The sequence below is a fragment of the Lissotriton vulgaris genome, chromosome 2_1 (assembly GCF_964263255.1).
Source record: "Lissotriton vulgaris chromosome 2_1, aLisVul1.2, whole genome shotgun sequence".
NCBI classification, from domain to species: domain Eukaryota; kingdom Metazoa; phylum Chordata; class Amphibia; order Caudata; family Salamandridae; genus Lissotriton; species Lissotriton vulgaris.
This window is the reverse complement of record NC_141687.1, coordinates 1,726,336,268-1,726,358,561: the sequence shown is the minus strand read 5'-3', so window position 1 is coordinate 1,726,358,561 and position 22,294 is coordinate 1,726,336,268. Positions and strand designations below refer to the sequence as shown.

At 43.8% G+C, this 22,294-nt stretch overlaps 1 protein-coding gene across 1 annotated transcript in view; it reads right to left on the bottom strand.

Moving 5' to 3' along the window:
• LOC147733195 (mucin-5AC-like) overlaps window positions 1–22,294 on the bottom strand; it is a 231,555-nt gene that overhangs the window by 208,247 nt on the left and 1,014 nt on the right. Inside the window, exons 2-6 of the mRNA XM_086956006.1 lie at window positions 20,456–20,717; window positions 17,661–17,775; window positions 12,511–12,601; window positions 8,079–8,188; window positions 1,858–2,080 (exon numbers count right to left, since the gene is read on the bottom strand). Of these exons, the coding sequence (XP_086812132.1) occupies window positions 1,858–2,080; window positions 8,079–8,188; window positions 12,511–12,601; window positions 17,661–17,775; window positions 20,456–20,717 (801 nt within the window). The remainder of the gene's footprint in view (window positions 1–1,857; window positions 2,081–8,078; window positions 8,189–12,510; window positions 12,602–17,660; window positions 17,776–20,455; window positions 20,718–22,294) is intronic.

The window sequence follows — 22,294 nt, the reverse complement described above, 5'->3', positions numbered from 1 at the left end:
GCGCCAGGTTTAAGCCGCTGTTGCGTCACGCAAGGCGGCGTAAATGTGTCGCATGGGGCTTGTAAATCTGCCCCACTGTGTTTTGTTTGAGACTAATGAACAGTTAACTGAGAAATTTCTGGAATTCAAGGACACTCTTCTTTTTTAACCTTATCTTGGTTTAATAATTCCTGCATTTACAAAGAGTTTGTCTGTGCGATTCCGTTATGGCTGGTGGAAAAGGGATTCTGGCTCGAATTTGTACCCTGCCTGTGGGATGACACCTGAGACTGTGGAGCACTTATTGTACTTTTGCCCTGAATATTCGCTTTTGAGACACAAGTGGTTAGTCCAATATGTTTTAATCCTGGAATTACATTTTACTTGCTAGCTGGCAGGATTCAGACAAGAGATGCCTCCACTCACTCCACTAGTGTTTGCTATCAGCCGCTATTTAGTTGTGGTATGGCGCATGCGTGGACTTATTTTGTTAGTAGTAAGCCGTTTTTGCAAATCTGTGTCTTATGTATTTTCCTATGCGAGTCACTGCTGACTTTAATAATGTATTTTTATGGTATTAATATGTGGGTGAGCTCTGAACTAAGCAGTCGCATTCAGTTGAATGACTTTTAAACATTTTTTTGTACAGATATGATATACTCGACATTTTGGCTTGGGCTTGAGACAGGCAAAATTCATCACAATGTTCATCTTTTTAGCTTTGAAAATAATCTTGAATAACTTTTACTTGTGCGCTTTCATGGTTTTGCTATATAACTGAATAAAACATTATTTGATTACATTTGAACTATGAAAATATGTACATTATAAATGGTCACTATCAAGTAGTCTGAACGCATTAAGGAGCTTAGTGCGAAGATAATTATCGCCGGCTATCGCTGGATTTTATCGCTGGATTTTACCGCTGGATTTTATCGCTGAGATAACTCACTATCAGGGACGCTTATCTCCAAAACGATAAAAATCCAAGCGATAGCTGTTAAATGTGAGATTATAGCGATAATCGCACAGCGATAGGCGATTGCTTGATAATAGGGCAGGGCAGACGTAGCCATAATATCCACCTTCCATTGGATATAATAGCTAAGTCAGATATAAACCAGGCGTAAGGAGAGTAGCAATAAGCACGGTTAGCACTACTTTTCTTATTGCTGTGCATTAGTATTGTGACCTAAATAAAGTCTATGAAATGGCTCTGTTGGAGTTAATACTAGAAAAGCTCGATACAATTAGATTATATTTTGGTAAACAATACTTAGAACACGATATATGTACCAGAAAATATTTATCCGTAGAGTACTGTGAAAAGAGCAATTTAAAAAGACTTCACCATTCTTAGAACATGTATTCCAATTCTTGATATTATATCTACCAATTGGCATTTTATTGAAATTCATTTCAAACTATATCCACAAATTATGAGCATGTTGTGATCGGTGTAGGAACATACTGACTGGTAGAGACTACCGTGGCTGATATGTGATGCCTGGTGTGTTGGTGCAAGAACCACGCCTATGTTACTTAGAACAGTAGTCGTCAAACTGTGGAGCAGACCTGGGTACCAAGTCTCAGAGTATACCAAGATGGAGGGGGTCTGGCAAAAACCTGAATAGTACATTTTATATATTGAAAGTGTAAAACATCATTATATGAGATGAAAAATGTAATTTAAGGGGGTGGGTAAAACTTAAAATGATTATAAAGAAATGTAAGAAAATGCCTGAAGCCTCTGTCCATCCCATGAGCTGTTCTACCAGGTTGTAACTGGCTCTCTTGCAAAAGTTGAAGGTTGATACAAGAAATCTGCCCCATGCTCTTGCAAACATTTTGGATGCTTTTACATCAGTAGTTACTCACGGCACATTTCTGGAGCTCTCCAGTTCAAGGGCTTCCCGCCAGCATCCGCGCACTGTCGAGAGAATTCGATCACAGTGTTGCAGAAACAAAAGGCGGACAGTCTTTCTGAAGAGTTGCACCGGCAAATGTCTTCAGTGCAAGCCTCAACAAAGGGGAACGCCTCAACCAGACCTTGACATTCAGAGAAGGCAATGTTGTCCATCATCAAGCTGCACACGTTCTCCTAAGGAAAGGAAAGTAGGACAGGAAAGGGGTTGAGCAGGTAGAGTCATCATCCTAGCTCTAGCCGGTGCCTCCAAGTGGGAGTGATATTTAAAGTCCTCTAACAGTCACGTGGCTTTAACTACCGACTTTGCTGCCTGTAACATCTCCTTCCCTTCCAGGAGCATGAGCAGAGATCTTCTAATTAAAATGCACTCTGCTCGCCCGCCCTACAGTGTGTTACTAGTGAGTGCAATAAAAGGCCCATCAGAGTCCATTGCATTATTAGCTGAGCAGTACCGGCATGGTTGAGCTCACTTATAAGAGATGTTTTAAAATTGCAGGCACCTTCATCTATGATGTATGAATGTCTGAACCATTTTTAAAGTACCTAATCCACATTATATGCCTCAGTTTAATGATTTAGCGATAGCCAGTCTGTAGAAATGAGACAGTCAAAATTTGCAGAAAAGGCCATTGCACAATCTCTTGCTGATGATAGGGTGCATGCAAATTCCTCGTTCCAGCTCTCATTTCTTTGTTTTCGTATATCTTTTTTGTCCCTTTAATCCCTTTTCCTCCTCTTCCAGTCTTAATTTTCTTCTGTCCTTTGCAGCCTTTCTCTCAAAATTCTGCTTTTCTCTCGCCCTTCTCACATTGCTTTCTTTGTGCCTCCTCCTTAAACTTCTCCATCTATCACCTCATTTCCTCTTCCTTTTTATCCTCCAATATCTGTGTTGCTTCCTGGCAGCTACATCTATCCTGCTCTTCTTCACTCTTTCTCTCCAAAGTCTTTTGTTTCCCTTTCCAAATTATTTTGATTCCCTCTGTGAATCTTATTGAACTCCTCAACCTCACTTCTTGTTCTCAACTCCTCTTTCCCCTTATTTCAATTTTCCCTTTCACTCTGTCCTCTCCGTTACCCTCTTGTCTCCTTCCCTTTTCTTCCATTCTCTTTCAACCCTACCTGTTATGTTATGTGTATTTGTAAAATGCACTATGACCTGCAAGGGTTTCATGATGCTGTTAGCTTGTGACCTTGACTTTTCCTTGATATTTCTGGGACTTTTTTCCCCCTCTCACTACTCCTTATACCTGCTCACATTTCTCTCTCCATTTCTCTCGTATTTTCTCTCATCATATCATCTCAATGACTGTCATTTCCTTTATCTCACCCCTCCTTTCTGGAAAGCAGCCTTTACAAAGCGGCTTGAACCAGGATGTGCCTTTATAATGGGGTCCAAATCATGAATGCGTCTTTACAACGCATTCCTTTACCTCGCAAGTTGTTACAATGACTTGCCTTAGGGAAAGCGTTGCTGGACTGATGCTGGACTTTAAATCCAATGCTTACCCTACTGTTGCACAGACTAGAGTTGGAATAGAAAATTATACTATTCCAAAGTCCAATGCTTTCCCTAAGGCACCTTGTTGTAAGGAATGCGTTGCAAATACATTAGGCTAATTTAGCATGTTAGAAACCTGAAAAGGTCTATGTCTTGTTGATCATAGGATGTTGGTAAGTATCTTAATAAAGAGTAGCAAAGTGGGAGACGTGCAGAGTTACCGAGGGGCCATGCCCATCAACATATTTGCTAGACAATTCTAGCACATGTCCCACCCCCATCCCTGCTGTGACTCCAGCACACTGGTCAGGTTTGGCTTCCATTTGACTCTACTACATTATTCCTTAGGATTTTTGGTCTTCATTTTTCTCCGCCTCTTAAGCATTGCGGACACTCTGCTCCAACATGCTGATGATGCACGTTGCTCGACACACGCGGTGAGTGACTCGACTGGCCACTCATTGTTTAAAAGAGGGTAATCTTCAATTACCCTAAGAGTGTGGGAGTACTCAGTGGGGGATTATGGGCCATCAATCAGACAGCTGTCACTAAAGCCACCTGTTCCACAGTTAGCATTGAAGGTGGAGATCAGTAGCTACTTGGAGGCTTTTTTTGTGGTGCCTGTCGACAGGGTGCTTAAAATGGGATCAAAAATAGGCCTGAGCACCCCAAAACCCAAAAATAAGGTCCACAATGTCTTTCTGCGAAACATTACTTACTGAAGGAAAAAAGGGCATTTTTCTTTTTATCGATTTCGTTGTCAAATTCATCTGTACATCTACAACTTTAAATATAAATGCATTACAAATGGATCGAGAAACCATCTCTGTACTTCATTTTCCATTTGTTTGTCTTTCATCTTCCATCACCTCTTCCAACTTCGTTTTTCTGCCCTCTCTCCTTTCTTTAATCCCTTCTCCATTGCTCTCCAATTTGATATCCCTTCTTCGTACATCTGTTCTACCCATCCTTTATTACCTCTTCTCCCGTACTCGCTCCCTTTTCTTCCATCTGAGGCACCGCCTCTTTCCACATCAGTCAACCCTTTCCCCATACTTCTTCCATTTTTTCTCTCGTCCTGTCTCTCCCATCTTTCCCCACTCTTTATTCCCATACTCCAATAGCCCCGTTCTCTCGCCCTTCTGACACCGTTCTGTCTTCTTTCATCCACTGTACAAACATTCTGGGCATCCGATAAACCAGAACATGGAGATGTTCGAATAGGGCTTGACATCGGCCCCCAGGTCCTTTCCACAACCACATGCCGCCTAATCTTAGGCGAGTGTGAGAAAGCCAAGCGAGGGATCCTGCCCTATTTTCCCTGTACCAGGACAGGAGCTTGTCTGTTTACCCTGCGTTTTTATTTTTATTTGTTTACCGAAAATAAAAGCCCACAGAGAATTTAAAAATGTATTCGCTGGCTCCCTAGCTTGTGAAAAGTTTTGTAGGTGATATTATGTTAAATCCGGAAGAGCAATACGGCAAAAGCGGCCTCATAGCCCCTGACAGACAGCGGAAGAGGCGTCGCTGCCGGAAGTAGGTCAGTCATTGTGGTGTGTGTTCGCAGCGATTTTTAGTCATCAAACTATGACGTACAGCAGTGACTCTGTGCAGCCAGCAACGTTTTGGCATGTGCAGGACTGCATTGTGTTCGGTGTATGAAGAGACACCTGAATTCACAGCAACATATTGTTCCCTTTAGAAAGTGTAAGTCCTAAATGCTGAACCCTTTCATGCTTCTTCCTGACATCAGATCCAACAAGCATTTGTAATGCAATAGGTCTTGCATTTGCGAGAGCTTGAGCTACTGGCATTTACAATTAAAAGCATGAATTATCCTATGGTGGTAAAGCCTCAAGAAGTGCTAATACTTTCCTCCTGATACCACTCATTCTTTGCAAAAAGAGAACTTTTGACCGAGCCTTCTCCTCAAAGATATGGAACTTTCTTCCACTGGAAATATGCAGAATCTCCTCAACGACTGCCTTCAAAATGGAAGCCAAAAGATTCCTAATGAATAAATTCTTACCTTAGTTGGGCTATTTCGCCTGCTCGAAGCCATTGATCCTACAACCATTGCACCGACATTTGATGCTGCTCTCCCTTACCTTAGCCTGCCATATACCTGTCTACTGTATTACTCTCCCTGTCTAATTTGGCTTGTAATTATGCAATTTTTCCTGTTTTTGTATTCTTACTTGTTGCCGAGATTGCTTTTATGTCCTTCCTTACATGCTTAAAATAACATGTCATACAGAGATGAAAGTTGAAAGGCGGAGAGGAATTCAGGAACTACATTTAAATACCTAATGCTAGTTTTCGGTAGCTTCTGCACTGCTCTTACCTCTAGTGAGGTGCAGCATGTCTTCAGTGCACCAAGCCGCATTGCAGAGCACAGAAGCCCTTTGATGCCAGACCGAGATACAACGAGAAGGAACATTGTTTGTGCCCTCCATATTTGGTGTATCATCTTTAAAACAATCAGAGCTGTATGTTGTGCTGCCAGCCGGGAGTAGCAGGTAAGTAAAGTTCATTTGTAACTTTCACTTACGATCAGTGCATTTGTGCAGCCGACATGTGCCTGGCAACGAAGGGGGATGCATCTTCCATGCAATGCTAATAGTGAATCCACTCATTCGCCCATACAGAGGCAGTGGTGGTGAATGTTCCAAAAATGCTCACTCCAAGAGTAGAACTAATTGGCATGAGGCCATTGTAGGACACTACAGAGTGATACAATGAGGGAGCCTTATCTCCCAACACTGAAGAACCAAATGGACTGGACCCCTTGACAAGACAGACTGCCGTTGTGGGATCAGAATAGTAAGCATGCATGCTGATGACGTTGCCAGTTGAGGAATATCAAGGTAAACAGCCATGAAATGAAATGAAAAATTCCACTTATATAGCGCATAACTGCCCGGAAGCCTCGCAGCGCTGGTGACTGATTACTGTGCTTGACTGCAGGGCAGAGTTAGTACGCTTTTGAAAACAGGTAAGTTTTTAAATCTCTCCTAAATGACATCAAATTGTCGTTTTGTCTAAGGGATAGAGGCAGAGAGTTCCATGCCTTCGATGCTGAGCAAGTAAATGAACGACCACCCCAGCGGGCTTTCTTGATTTTTGCCGTGGTTGCCAAGTGCAAAGAAGCCGAGCGAAGAGTTCTAGGCGGCACATAAGGCAGTACTAGGGGAGACAGCACTGCCAGGCCAGTTTGATGAAAAGATTTGTGCAGAATGCACATGGCCTTGAACAATGTTCTTGCAGCCACTGGAAGCCAATGAAGCTCCTTTAGGGCTGTCCATGACAACGCAGGCTTTACCCCGCGCTGCCATTACGACGCTGCTTTTACAGCTCAAGTCGTTACAACGACTTGCGTTGGAGGGCGCTGTTGGTAAAGGAATAGGTTAATTTTCTATTCCAACACCTTCCCTACTTTAACGTGGGCTGGAGTTGGAATAGAAAATTAAACTATTCAACAATACAGCTCCTACAGCGCAAGTCGTTGTAACGACTTGCGTTGTAAAAGCTGTGTCGTTATGGCAGCGCAGGGTAAAGCTCGCGTTGTCATGACATACATCCGATATCAACGCCTGGGGTGGGCCTGAGCATCACACGCCCCCTACCTTTCCCTAGGTGTGTGCTGACCCCTAGATCTGGTCGCAGGACATATGTAGGTCTAGGAAGATCCTGGAATACGAGTCATGGAAAGTCATCCATACAGTACTTATCTAAGGGGTGAGAGTGAGGGGTATTTTCTCTCCTCTAGGCCTGCAGACACTACACTGTCCAGACCATGTCTTTAACATTGACGGGGTTGGAGTGGCGGGAGGGGGGTATTTGGAATTTGGGACCAGACAATAACACCACATGGCTGGCCCAGGGTGTGAGCAGATCTGAGAGACCCACAGTAGAAGTTTATGTTGTAATCCTATGTCAATATGGGTATAGGTTTATATCAAATTCCCTATGTGAATTTTTTCTGTGTGACATGTCACCAGCTTTGAAAAGACTGAAGAGTCCTCATCACCCCTCTATATTCCCCTCAATAAATTGTTCGTCTCTGACATGGCAATCCCATTCAAATAATGGATCACATATGTATTCCTACTGTCTATTTTACCGGTCCCCCCTCCCCATAATCTTTTTATTGTGTTATGTGTTCAGGGTCAAGAGAAGACTCTTAGGCTGGTATGTGGACTAGACTAGACTTTAATATGCATTCTATAACTAGTACATGTGTCCCTCTACTTCTAAGGCATCTCCATCCAAGCTACCCCTGCTCTATCCTAACCTGGGACTGTCTGTTCCTCCCTCACTTCCTTTCAAGTCCCTGAGGCAGGAAGTGGCGCCAAGATCCCTAACTTGTGATCCTGGCACTACTGTTCCCCTGGAGGGTCCCCCTGCCCTTATGACATAACGCCTGCACCATTCTGAATATGCAAAACGGGAAACGCACACTTCCACCAGCGATGGTATTTTTTTCCATTTCTTTTTTTTAATCTAGGGTGGCCATGTAACTTTAAAACATTTGTTTATTTTAGCAGTGAAAGTGCTGGGAAATAGTTCCAAATCACCCTTCTAAGCAACACCTGATTTTCAGGTGCTCATATTGCCTTAGGGAACAACTATCTACACACACAGACCCCGCAAGTTTCTATAGGAAACCCTTACTGTATCAAAGCAGGGCGGCGCGTCCGTCGGCAGCACGCCTTCATCGCACGTCTCCAAAGGACCGTCCACCTTCTGCAATGCGGCATAGGCGTATGGCGACAGCTGAACACCTGAAAGGAAGTGGACAATAGTATTTACCACTGAATTACGGAAATGTATAGTTAAAATATATATGGCATGTATACCTATTTGTCATGGTTTCTGAGCAAGTCTTCAATTGGCAAGTGGGTCTCAACCAAACTCTGGAGATTACAAGAAGCAAACAATATATTTGTGTGTTCACTTGGGACCAACGGCAGTGTCGCTACACAATGATGAGTAGAACTGAGTAGCATAGATATGCTTCTTTCCCAATCTCGGGAATACATTTTGTGGGTTTGAGAGTCGCCTAAAGGCCGCTCTTTATTGATTGGTGGTGAATTGGCCTGTACCAACAGTTCCTATAATTTCTAGCAAGTCAAAGATTATTTCCTAAGGGAAGGCTCTGACGAGTGGTGTGGAGACACCGGTGGCAAGGGAGGAAACTGAGATAAAAAAAGTTACATGCCTGTGGGGCATAAAAAACAAACATAGGCTATTTAGGTAGAAAATGTATGTTTTTTTGGATCCCATGGGAAGCTATGGAAAGGTGGAGGCAGTGTGATTCTGTCAGCCCCGGGGAACTCATAGGCAGACTTTCAAAACAGGGCGAGTGAAATCATAATCTCGTGTAGGTTTTTAAGGGAATCAGGAGAGTAGGCTGCAGACGGTAACTGTCTGATAAACACGGACATAGACCTTTGCGTCATGTAATTGACAGTAAGGAGCATGGCTCGAGTCGGGGTACCACGTGGATGGACAGCGTCCCCCCACTTATTTTACCGGGTGGACGCCGTCTCCCCTGCCAAACAGATAGACTTCACTCTTTGGCCTCTCTGGGTCGAGGAGCTCGGAGCTCACAGCATGCTGCTCACGCGCTGACTCCTCAGATGCAATCACATGTAATGGGTGAGGAGGGGAGGCAATGAGTGCAATGGTGCAAGCCACCTTTCGTGATGTCACTTCCCGTTGTGACGTCACTTCTGGGGACAGCGTCCCCCCAATTCTGTTTTTAGGACTTGTGCTCTGGTAAGGAGCACATTCACTGAGACTTCAGACAGCACCGCTACCAAAGTTGCTCCACTGTGCTGTGTGAAAGGAAGAGAGCGGGATAGCACCAGATTTTCTAAGATATGGCTTTGTTTCTCACTCTTTCTGCGCGGGCACACTTTAGACTGCCTTGCACCCCACAGATTCTTGCACCATAGGACAAGGGTGTTTGCTTGCTAGCCATCATAGATTTTCTACTGAAATGGTACCCTTCCGGGACAAAACACTATGCTTAGAGATAACTTCTTTCCTTTCTAACTTGTATTTGTGCTGTACTTTATGACATACAGGAAAAGTTAGGACAGTTTTGAGGAAAGACAACTTTCCTCAAATGTTGTGCCAGCCGCGTTGAGGTTTACATTGTTTACTTAATGTCCTGCATACCTTCTTCGGTAGATAGGGTTTTGCGTCAAAATCCATGTGTGAATGAATGGGAACACGCATGCACCACCCAGTGGACTCTGCCTTGATGCAAAGTAAAGCAAAGCACTACTTTGTCTTACTTTAGGGCTTCTTTCCAGAACACGTCAAGATATTCCCTGGAATTTGTTTTCTAAATTGAAGACTTTGTGGTGGTTTGTGTCATATCTTATGACAAGGTCTCCCAGGAAGTTTGAGTGTGAATATCTGAACAACACACAGGTATTGTATGTGCCTAACAATAAGACCCACCTCAATTACTCATTCACAGAGAGGGCTTTAGCTTGGAACATGTTCTTTTTAAAATAGGGTATATTAGAACCTCCCCGATGACATATGGGATGCGGAATATGTAACCGCTTCCCAACGCTCAGCCAGCCTCAAATGCTCTCCCCACACAACACAATATTGGAAGCAAAACCCAGCACAAGTTTCATTCTTAAAGGAGGCTCACCTGACTGACAAAGAATACTCAGGGATGGCTAAGTGCTGGGAAAAATGCATTGTCTATGTTGGCAAAACAAGGCAGACATAATGAAATATACTGTTACAGGATACATCACAGGAAGGAAGACACACGTTGCAGAACAGTTTTCTATGACGTACGTATCCCCATTTACTAATGTTGTGGGGTAAAGTTGTATTAGGCCTGCACTGGCTACTACCCATTATGTCAGTAATCCAACTGACCAGAGCTTTAAGCTAGCCGGCATTTTTTTTAAGGGGGCCTCGAAACAGGTCTCTATCGGGATCAGTTTTGTGCCCTGACACAGGCGATCCGTTTTTTCCCCCGGACTGCAGGGAGAGCAGGCACATCGATGTGCACGTGGAGAACATTGTAGAGGAAGGGAAATCCTTTAAGAGAGTCATTTTCTCTCTGGATTTCCCATCTCTTTTTGAAACTGAGGAGCAGCAACATTGTCGAGGTGTCACAAGGGCTTTAAGTGGAAGTTTTTTCAATATTACATACAAGCCATAGTTGCTGGTTATTTATCTTATGCCACTAGACACCATTGACAAAGCCAATAGTCCCGACTTGTAGGTATGATGTGAAGTCCTGAAAATAACGGATACAGTACATAAATAATATTAAGAAGCCAGCACAGAGCCACAGCTTACTTTCTTCACGTTGATTAATTCAGGTAACTTAACCATTTAGCAATTTACTTTATTGATTTTTTTTTATATTCAGCAACTTCCTTTAAAGACACACGGTTCTGGTTCACAGACCAACTCATTTCATGTACAAAAATACTTTACAAAATACAATATTAGCTTTTGCTCACAAGGTGCAAAAAGTTCCATGAAGGAAGGGTCTAATCAATTCAAGTCCCATGAATTAATTCTTGACGAACAATTACAGCACAACGAACACGTGTTTCGCGGTAAAACAACTGCTTCTTCGGGGCTTATATAAAAAGAGAAGACAAGTGTCTCTTTCGGATACCATCAAGAGACTTCCAAACATACTCTCCATTCATTTGTAAACGGTATTTCTGCATGTTCATCCTGCCAGCATTGTAGAACACGACATGGATAAATGCAACAGACATGAATTAGTTTTTCTTCTTCCTTCTGTGCTTTTAGAAGTTTTGGGGCAGATTTACAAGCCCCTTGCGCCACTTTTGTGTGACTTTTCCCATGGTAAAAATGATGCAAAAGTGGTGCAAGCTGCTTGTAAATCTGCCCCTTTGTGGTTACTTTTGATACAATATAAAATATAAGATATATTTCTCTCTTTAGGGAGGATTTCATTCACTTTCGTTTTGACTGCTTAAGAGAAGGTCCTAGATGGACATGAATGGTAGCAACCAAAATATGAGCACAACTTATAATGCAATCATCTCTACAAAATTGTGTGTAATGCATTGCTCTTTTTCGAAGGTTAACTACTAGAAAATTAAGGAATGATACATTACTCTAAAGAGCGAATTTCCGGAAGGGAAATTTGACGAATTACTTACTTGCATTGTTGTTTCAATCTTTCGAATTAAACGTCGATTGTTTGGCTTGTTTTGGAAGCGAATTAAATCTTAGGGGCATATTATCAAGCGGCAGCGATAATTATCACAGGTTGCTCTTAGCGAGAACTTTTTTTATCGCCGCTCTCACTGGCAATTATCACCATGCTATCGCTGTATTAACAACGCATAGCACAATGGCGATAATTTTCCAGCGATAGTGGTGTTTTTCATGGAACATCACTGGTTTTCCAGGGATATTCCATGGAAAAGAGCGATAACCTTGCTGATACAACCCTGTGGTCGTATCAGCATAATCCACCCCCATTGTCAGATATAGGTAAGTCTGCATTTTGCAGACGTTAGTTTTTGGCTGCGGTTTCACCAAAAAACTAACATATGCAAAAATGCATGGGCCTCATTGTAAATATAGCGATGTACATTGCACAATATTTTACAAGGTAGTCCATCAGGGGCATGCCCAGTGATGCCCACTTTGCATCTCATTAGAGATGCGGAGTTAGGCATGCTGGAAACGGGCGCTAAGTCAAGGAAACACACGCTAACGTGTCCTTGATGATATTGCGATAAAATTATCTCCCCTTTTCGCCCAAAAGCGGAATGACCTGCGAAGTTCAGTTTTACTTAGTACCGCTGATGCAGTTTGCCTAATTCACAATATGGCCCTTAAAGGGCGCTCTTGCATTACATTCTAGTCTCTACAAAGTTCTCACCAGAGCTTTTATTTCGCCTCTTTTTAATGGTGTCTAGGTTATTTTCCTCTATTCCTCGACCCTTCTGATCACTTGTTTAAAGAAGGCCCTGAATTATAACAGTGTTCTTTTGCAATACGTGACTGCGGTTTGGTGGCAGCAACGTGTGTGCACACTGGTCTTAAGCATGTTTGAACCTCGCATGCTTACCATCAGAAATAAACTCATTGTAGATGGGCACGCCATTGTAGTCTCCACAAAGTCCGCAGGTCTGGTTTGCATATTTCGGATCCAATTCCAACTGAAAGACACGCAAAGGAAGGAGTATTATTGCGTGAATAAGGAAGGAAAGACGGGAGTTTCGAGGAGGGAAGCATGGATGCCAAGTTTTCAATATGCTTATGTGTGACCTTTGGGTGTTGAAGTAGGTGCTTGTGTGACATTTTAGTTCCTCTTGTGTGACACTTTGAGAGACACTTTACCGAAGGTAAAACAAAGCCGCCATCTCCATATGTCCCCCTTACATGCAAGATTGTGTTTGTGGACAAGAAAGTGCCTTAAAACAGCGCAGAGAGTATTTTGCCTATTTAGGGGCTTATTTATGAGCCCTTGCGTCACTTTTGCCCTGCTGGTGCGTCACCAGCCGGGTAAAAAAATGCATCATGTTCTTCATATTTACAAAGGGTCACATCTAGGTAGATGCGTCACTTTGTAAACCCCTGCGCCACATTATACCTGCGCCAGGTATAATGTATGCAGGGTGGGCGTTTTGATGCAAGTAAGCCTTGTAGAAATGACTTAGTGAAAGCTATGAGATTTCACTGCGTCACTTCTAGGACGCAAATGTGTCATTATCTTACGCCTGCCTCACAGCAGGCGTAAGACTGATGCAGGCACATTGAAATGGTACTTACCCATGTTAAATGGCACATTGCTGAAGTTGCGTCACTTTTGTGACACACTCCCGCAATGCATCATTTTTGCGCCTACAGATACGCCAGAAATACTCACGTATCTGTAACTCCTTGCGACATGATGCGTCATATTATAAATATGACACATCCAGCATGTCATAAGGAGGGCCCAATGAAAAGTGGTGCATCGCTGTTTTCACGCAGCGATGCGTCACTTTTAAAAAATGAGGCCCACAGTTTTTACCTCTGGCTTTGAGATGGTGTCAATATTTGGAGGGTGCAAATAGACCAGTAAGTGAGCTGTTTGCTGCAGAGATGTGTGTGCAAGTTCAAATCTGCTGGTTCACAGTCACAGAATTGAATGATGTGAGGAGCAACTGCTGACAAGAATGATTTAGACTCCAGAACCATCAATACCTTACCTTTGACAGCTATTAAAGCTAAAGTACGACTCATAGCGCCTGGAGGCATACCGTGTGCACAACATGAAGCGCATGCTAGCTAACTGAATCTATGTTCGAAACAGTACTGGCCACACTAATTAATGATAGCAATATGTATTGAAAAGACATCAATAATGGCCTGACATTAAACCACACTTTTACCCCAAGAGCCCACCCCTATAGCTCTTAGGGTGACCAACCGTCCGTAAACTTCACGGACAGTCCGTAATTTCGGCCGTCTGTCCGTTGTCCATGAAGGATTCCTTAACGGATGCCATTTGTCTGTAATTTTAACCGGGCACAGCTTCCACCCACTTCCCTTCTTGACTCCCATGCTGTTGAGGTCGGTGTAACAGACTCTGATGCAGCAGCACCAACGCTCAGATACCCAGCAGCAATGGAGAGGCACAGTAGGATGGCAACCCTCACACCTCCAGCCCTTGATGAGCTGTTAAAAGGTGCTTGAAAGTGATTGAGAGGGAGGGGCTGCAGCTTCAGGAGCAGGGGCATCTATTCAGATGCAAACAGTACTGAATGCGTCATGTATCTGCAATTTAGAGGGGCCTCACACATTCCCTTTCTGCCCAGGGCCCCACACATCCTGATTACGCTAAGGCAGCACGTGGTTCTCTTCACAGAACTTAATTACTGTCACTAAATTGTAAGCAAACCTTGTCCTTCATACATGCAGTCTACAATTTAATAAAATAAAGAAATGGCACAATCGCACCCACACTGAATACTGCATGCCCACCCCTCTGCCCACCCTGGTGGATCCTGTTCCCCCTCCTGTGATGGCTCCTGCCTCCCCCCCAGTGATGGCTCCTGTCCCCCAATGTCGTGGCTCCTGCCCCCCCCTTCCCCCCGCCTGTGATGGCTCCTGTCCCCCCATGTGGTGGCTCCTGCCCCCTCACCCCCGCCTGTGATGGCTCCTGTCCTCCCATGTGGTGGATCCTGTCTCTACCCTGGGTGGCGCTCTGTCCCAGTCCTGGAATGGCTCCTGCAGCGAGGGTGAAGTTCTTGATGGGCCTCTTCTCAAAAAGGCTCAGTTAAATATTAATATGAAAAGGTGGGCGAGTGAGTAAGGGAAGGGATGGCTGGATGGCTGGATGAATTAGTGAAAGGGTGAGTGGATGAATGAAAGATTGAATAGATGGATAATGAGAGAGAATGGATGGATTGATGAGTGAGTGGAAGTATGGAAGAGAGAAAAGGTAAATAGCTGGATGTATGGGTGGAAGGGTAGCTGGATGGGTAAAAGGGTGGATGGATGAGTGAAAGGATGGATGAGTGAAAAGGTGGATGATGAGTGAGTGAGTGAGTGGGTGGATGTGTGTGTGTGTAGCTCTAGGCTGGTCCTTTGACACAATTGAGGCTTAGGACCTGCCCTGTGACCTGGGGCAGTGCACCTGTGTGTCCTCATTTGACTACGAGTGCACTACTGCCCCTGTCAGGGGTTTAGCATGTAGTACAGAGGTGGCAGAATACTGTGTTCTGTGAATCAGTAGTTATGGCCAGAACATTTTATCTAAGTTACTGGAGTGCAGGCCAACTGGCTCACTTGTGCAAACTTTTACTTCAATGCACTAGCTAAGGTCTAAGCACTAACATCTCTAGTGTATTTTATGCATATGCATGTGTGACGTATGTGGTACTTACAATACGTGCACAAGTGAACCAGCATGGCATGTGGGCTCCATTTGAAGTGTATTTCTTACATTCCTGAAGCTGGAGTGAGGAGGCCTAGACACTCAAATGGGTGAAGAGTAGACAGGCCTCTCTTTCAAAATTCAATTACGTCCTCTTGCTGAGAAGAAATGCTAATTATTCTCTGACTACTGTCATTTGGTATGTGGTGGGGTGAAGGGCGGGTCTGCCGACTCTGTCATTCATTCAGAGTGCGAACAGTCCTTTAGGGGAGGCCACACCTTTGTTTATTTCCTGATCACTGTTTCCAACGCTTTCTGATTCTGTTGTGGGTACACCAGGCTTGGGACTACCATGCTGTGTGCAGCATCACTCTATGCAAAGGATGTGTCTGGAGAAAAGCATGGAGAGAAACTTCAGAAGCAAAACTACCCCTAACCAGTTCTGAAAGTGCAGACAGAGAATCCACATGACCTCTCTGCCTTCACTCTATGAACGTGGGAGCTCATGACTGGCATGCTTTTTCAGTTCCAAGTTTTCTTTGACTGAGGAAGTAAGTGCTCTGCAGAGTATGCAGAGACTGCTGTGCAACCAGAGTTCGTGTCTGCCTGATAGCTGGTTTCCCAAAGGTGCAGGAACATCACCTGGATTCCAACCAGGAAGGAAGAAGTTAGCATCATGTCCTGAAGAGTTTGGAGGTCAACCCACCTAGTGAGAGAGGGGAGGAGCTGTCCAACCATGCTGGAAGTGGGATTGTCCAAGGCAGGCCAAAGCCAGCTGGCCCAGAAACTTGAGGATCCATCCACCAAGGAAGACTAAATAGGGCCATCTGCATGTTCCAGGGATCATTGCACAGACTCTCTTGGCTAATGGCTGGCACTGCAGCAACATTAAGAAGTTGTGTCTTAGAAGACCATACTGCTGGGACATTGTGAAGTTGTGCCCAAGCAAACACTGCCCTTGCAACATTTTGAATGTGTGCCCAAATCGTCTGGGCTAATAGATTTTTTTTGGACTGCACCTAAGTGGACAGTGCAGTGTACCCAGTGGCGTAAGCCATGGCTGTATCTTGCTGCCAAAAAAAGAGGGCCGTTAGGTGACCCTGTGAGCCTGACCCTGCGGCACCACCACAAATCACCTGAAGCCCAGAAACTGACCCGCAGCCCGCCAGAGACTTAAATCGACGCTAAGGGCAGCATACCTGCACAGAGTCTGGCCTTCATGGACTTAACCTGAGTGGTGAAGCACTTTCAGCCAACACGTCTTCTCCCAGAGGAGGAAAGGCACCAGATGTGTACTGCAGATCCCTACTGTGTTCTAAAAGCAGATTACATTCTGCAGTGGTGAAATAAGAACATTAACTCAATAGAGGAGGTTAAACTGCAGCTGTGCCTGATAGGTGCCCAAGACACACCCAAACCCAGGAAGGGAAGAGAGTGAGAGAAGGGCGAAAGTTTATAGGAAATGACCACCCCCAAGTATAGCTGGCATGCACCAGTGAAGCATCCATTTCTGTGACCTGTAGTGTCGATTATTCTGTTTTCTTTCTGTACTAAAGTATTCCTTTTAAACAAAGACAAGCACTGGCTTGGACAATGCATTACTGCGCTACCGCGATACCAACCCAAATAGACGAGGCCAATTAGCCCCTGCTAGCCTAATCACCCCCTAAACAGTAACTGAAAACAACAAAGCCAATAGACAAAATCACATGCTTTAAAAAGGCTATGTTTCTTTGATATTTTTTGTTTAGTAAAGCTATTACAGTTTTGAGAGGTTTGACATAGTCAATTACATCTTTGAACGCAATGCTTTATGTGTATATGTGTGCGAAAAGTAAAAAGTGATTTTTGATAATGGTGTGATAATTCGTAAGAATAGAAAACATATTTGGGTGATTCTTTTTCTAAAAAGTTGACTGAGTGCATTCAAATGTTTAATAGGTGATTTAGTAGTTTTTCAACACTTGGGACTGTTAGTAAACATTTTAAAAGGTAAATTATTTTCAAAAAATTGGACCTGGTAAGTAACATTGCTTTAAAGACAATTTATAGGCTATGATTGTTAACTGAAGTGGTTAAAATATTTTATGCATTTATTAAAAGGATGCACAATTTGCTTAGACATTTTTAAACGTTAGGGTAAACGCTGTATGTATTTTAAAACAAATTACAATTTCGATTTTTATTTTTGAAAAAAGTTTTTGAAAACCTTTAGTTCCTCATGCATGTGCTGTAAAATGCATAAGTTTGTAACTTAATGAAGTTTGGCACGTTTTACACAATTTTGTGAATTTGGCTAAGGCAAGGTCCCTTTTTTTTCCAACACAGAAATATCATGCAAGACTGTTACTTACATGAATGCTGCTCTCCTGGTCCCAGGCCAAGATGAGGCCAAGTTTGGCCACCACTTTCACATAGTTGTTCTTTGTTTTGATTTCGATCCACGCACGTCTGTAGGGTAGTCCGATCCTGTGCAGTAAGAGAAGGAGCGGGATTAGTATGGGAAATCACGGAAAAGGCACTGGTTGTAAGTATTACATATTTAAGAAAAACACTGGAACAAAAAGATGCTTTACAAACACTTTTGCACACCTTTCTTTGTTCCTTGAGTAATTAAAGGAAAATGTGCACAGACATAAGACATGCATGGTTAAAAATTGTGATGATCAGGTCCATGGAGAACATTTGATTGTTGTAGGTTTGTAAACATGCTTGTGTCTTTTAAAGACCATTTGTGCTGGGTCATATACAAACATATGTCATGTAAGAAATATGTTTGTACAATTGTATTGTTCTGGGTTATTTGTGATTTTAAAGAAAAAGAATTTCATAGAATACCATTACTGAGCAACTATTTCACCGAACCAGTTTAATTGAAATTAGGAACAGCATTTACCATTTCGTAGAAACCAATTTATAGTGTGTCTTTTTGTTTTAAAAAATTGTGTTTGCATGCTTATGTTTTAAGGTGTAAATGCAATGGCTGCAGGTGTTACTTTGAGAAATATTTTTATATGAGGTGTTCATTTCAGTGCTTTTCTTCTCAGCACCATAAACTCCACACATTTCTGAACCATGAAACCATTACTGCCTATGAACTCCACCCATCACTGATCCCTAAAACCCCTCACCACCCTTAAGCTTCATTAGTTCCTAAACCCTAAAAAACCCTTCGCCACCACTAAAATCTACCCATCACTAAACCTTAAAAATCCCTCAACAGCTCCAAACTACCCATCCACAAATCTTTAAAACCCTCCAATACGCCAACCCTAAACACTACCCATTCATGATTGCTAAATAACGCGCACTACACCGAAACTCCACTGTTTCCTAAAGCCAAAAGTCCCTTTCTATACCTGAACTCCAGCCATCCCTGACCCCTAAAATCCCTGACCCTAGAAAACCCTCACTACCCCTAAACCCCAACCAAATTTAATGTACTTGTCTTTTTTTCCTTAATATTAGATTTCCTTTAAAATTATTGGTTTCTTCCAATGATGTTTCTCAGTTTTTGTTTTTCTATCAAATTGCATACATCAATCTTTCTGTGTTTTAAATATATGGGCCGATTATGATGTCGGGTGGAAAGCCTCCTCCTGACAGTCGGTTTCTACTCGACCATGTCGGAGCCCTTCCGACCGACTCGGTCAGTTTACAATCCGCCCGACAGAATACGATGTTTGCGGTCCGAAGGCAAACTTCATGGTCATTGCGATTTGGTTCTCACCGGCCCTCGGAGTATTCCTGTCAGTCGGAATCGCATCGTACGCCCCAATAAACAGCGTTTCTGACCTCAAGATTACGATGTTGATTTCCAACAGCCTTTCCCCGTCAGCCTGTCCGACATGAAAAGGCTGTTGGAAAGTGACTTTAGGGGCCCCTGGCAGGGTCCCCTTCATCCTTGGGGGCTGAGGGGGTACCAAAGGAACCCGCCTGTAAACAGTGCACTTTGTGGCAGGCACCGTGGGGTGCCTGGGACAGTGTGCAGGGTTTTACACACACTCCCCATTTCCCCATAAGAGCCTGTGCACTGGCCAGTTAGCGGGCGGAACACAAGCTCCTATAGGAAACAATGGAAATTCGACCGAACAGTGTTTGGTTGCATCCTATTCGGTTTGGCAGAACCACCGAGCTCGAGTCGGTCCTGATTGCGAGTCGTTCCCGGGTGGAAACTTTCCGCCCAACATCGTAATCGGCCCCCTAGTTTCTGCCCTCAAAAGATTTGGCAGTAGTAATCAAAATGATAATCTGGATTTAGTTTCAAGTAAATACTCTGCAGCTGTTTCTGTGTCAGAGGGTAGTTAATTAGTCAACTGTACAAATAATTAAGATACAACAGTAAATTTGAATGTTTATTTATTCTTCAAGCTTCAATGTTTACATGTTCTCGAGCACTGTGATTTGGGAGCTTCACTTTTGATGCATTTATATCACTCTCCTACTTTCCTCTATGACATTTTATCAGGGTCGGACAGGCTACCGGGCAGTTTAGAATGCTGCTGAGCTGGGGGTATATTTTGTTGATGGGGACCTGCGTGTACTAAACGAAATTCATTTTGCGTTTATTATTTCGAAGCACACGCAGGTCTCCATGAACTAAATCAGCCCCCACTGCAGTAAAATCAGCCAGCAGCTCTGCAGCATTCCAAACTGCCCGGTAGTCAGTCCGGCCCTGTACAGTTTCCCACATTTCCTAAAAGGACACATTCATGTCGTTATTCCTCACAAACTCACAAGTGCCAATATTTCCTCGAGAGTGCTGCTGGTAACAAAAACGGATGGGCCATTTTCTCACAAGTTAATTTTAAAACCGCTGTGTTGCTTTTAAACTGGAAAGATTTTAGCAATTTATTTTTCAAGCAATTTAAAGAACAGTTAAAGTCCCAATTTTAGTGGTAAAACCCACAGGTACAAGAAACTATTGTGAACTACCGTAGCTATGGTGTAATCACTGGAATTACATGCAGGACGTTCACGCAAGAAAAGCTTTGTTGTTTTGCACACCCCTACAAATCACATACATTGAATTAGAAGACTGGTATTACATTCCTAAATGTTCTCGAGTGGGGTATGCAAATACCCACACAGATGAAACATCTACATCTCCTCAAGGAAGTAGCTGACAGTTTGAAAGGCTCAGACTTACAAGTTGCCTCCCAGCCGCACTGCGTTCTTGCTGATAACAAAGAAGACCCCGTTCATGTGCATGGTGATGTAGGAGACAGCAGGAAGGCCATCAATGACTGTGCGCCGCAGCTGGACGTTGAAGGTCTCAAACTCGCTCTTGCAGTTGGAACTGAGAAGGTAGTTGCAGGTTCCAGGGAAGTGGATAAAATCCCCATCGAACGTCTTGAAGTGCGAGTTTCCCCACGTGCTGCACAGTTGGTTGGAGTTGGGAATTGGCCCAGCTGTGAATTCAATGGAGAGTGTTAGTCAAAGTGCGCACTGTACCCTCATCAATCTGCGCAGACTGTGAGCCCATCACGCGTCGGCTTGTAATTGGAGGCAGAGATGCTGGCGATCAGGGAACTGGGAACAGAAACAGGCCCTGGCAAACTGCTCAGCTGCCCCTCCCCCCTAGGGTGAAGAAGAGTGAAGCTGAGCAGTTTGTGACGGCCGCTTTCGGACGATTTTATTACGGGGGGCCGATATTGCCAACCTCGGTAACAAAAATGGCCCCCAGGAACCAAAAACCAGCCTCCACCCTAGTGACCTACCGGGGAAATGCCTGGCGCCCGATATGGCCCTCCTAGCGACTAATCTCTGACTGTAATTCCCAACACAATCACAAGTCGATATGGATTTCCGGGGTTTGGTAATCACGAGGGACCAGATTCAATTCCACATGCTTAACCTGCGTCAGGGTTACCCGGTTTGCGATAGAGGCAGCTCTAGATACTCCGGGTCTCACTCATGAGGTGTCCCTTCCTGCACAAAATCAATCAGCCCCACAATGCAGGCTCTCTTGCAGCATGCAAGGGTGCCTACATTGGCGCACAGCAGCCATTTGTGCGCCTGCGCTGGGGAAAAGGACAGGAATGCGCCTATCACGTAGATGCAGCGCATTCCTGACCTTTAGTTTTGACTAAGGCAGCTCTTCAAGATTTCTTGCTGCGCTGCCCTACATCAAAACGTCTTAAATGAGCCCCCCCCTACCCCGATTGACCACCTCACTAACAGGAGGTTAGTTCACTCTACTTCCCGGAGTTACAGGTTCACTCAGACCGGGGCAAAGATAACAGCGTAAAATACAGTGTAAAGCATGGAGACCTCATAAAGGGCCCTTAACGTCAATGGAAACCATTAAGAAAGAAGCAATTATTTGAAAATCTGTTTTGGCACCAGCCTACGGTAACCAGGCATCCCGGATTTGCCCGGACTCTCCCGGTTTTCCACCAGCTGTCCCTGCAGATTTCAGGAAATTTAGCTCGACTGAAAACGGTGAGAGGTACTTTTTGATGTTTTACAAATTAGGGATAGTTATCAGTTATTTCAAGAAAGCAATTTAATTAACAGGCAAGCTACTGGGTTTGGAAAATTGCTTTTTGTGCATTTTCTAACTGCTTGTTCTGTAATTTTCTGCTGAGGAGCGCTGTCATTCTGTCAGCTCACTTGAAGTAAAATTGTAGTCCTTATTCGTATTTAATTAAATGTCCTGGTTTTTAGCTTTAAAATTCTGGTCACCCTACTCCAGCTCTCGCGACCACCTTCTTGCAACCTCCGCCTTGAAGACATTTCGTAATATTGAGTTTGCACAAGGTACAGACTCCAGTTTTTCTTTCGGGAAATAATCCTGCCCACTATTCAGTGTATCTGAAAGGTCTGAGGGGCTGGAGTAGAGTCAGTCACACATCACATGTGCCTGACATGCGATCTCTTCCTTTTTCAGAATCAGCGGTTTATTTGAAACCCACATAATTTCCCTGCAACACCGCCTTCTTCAGCAGATGATTTATGGATTGGCCGTAGTACCACCTGCTGGAGG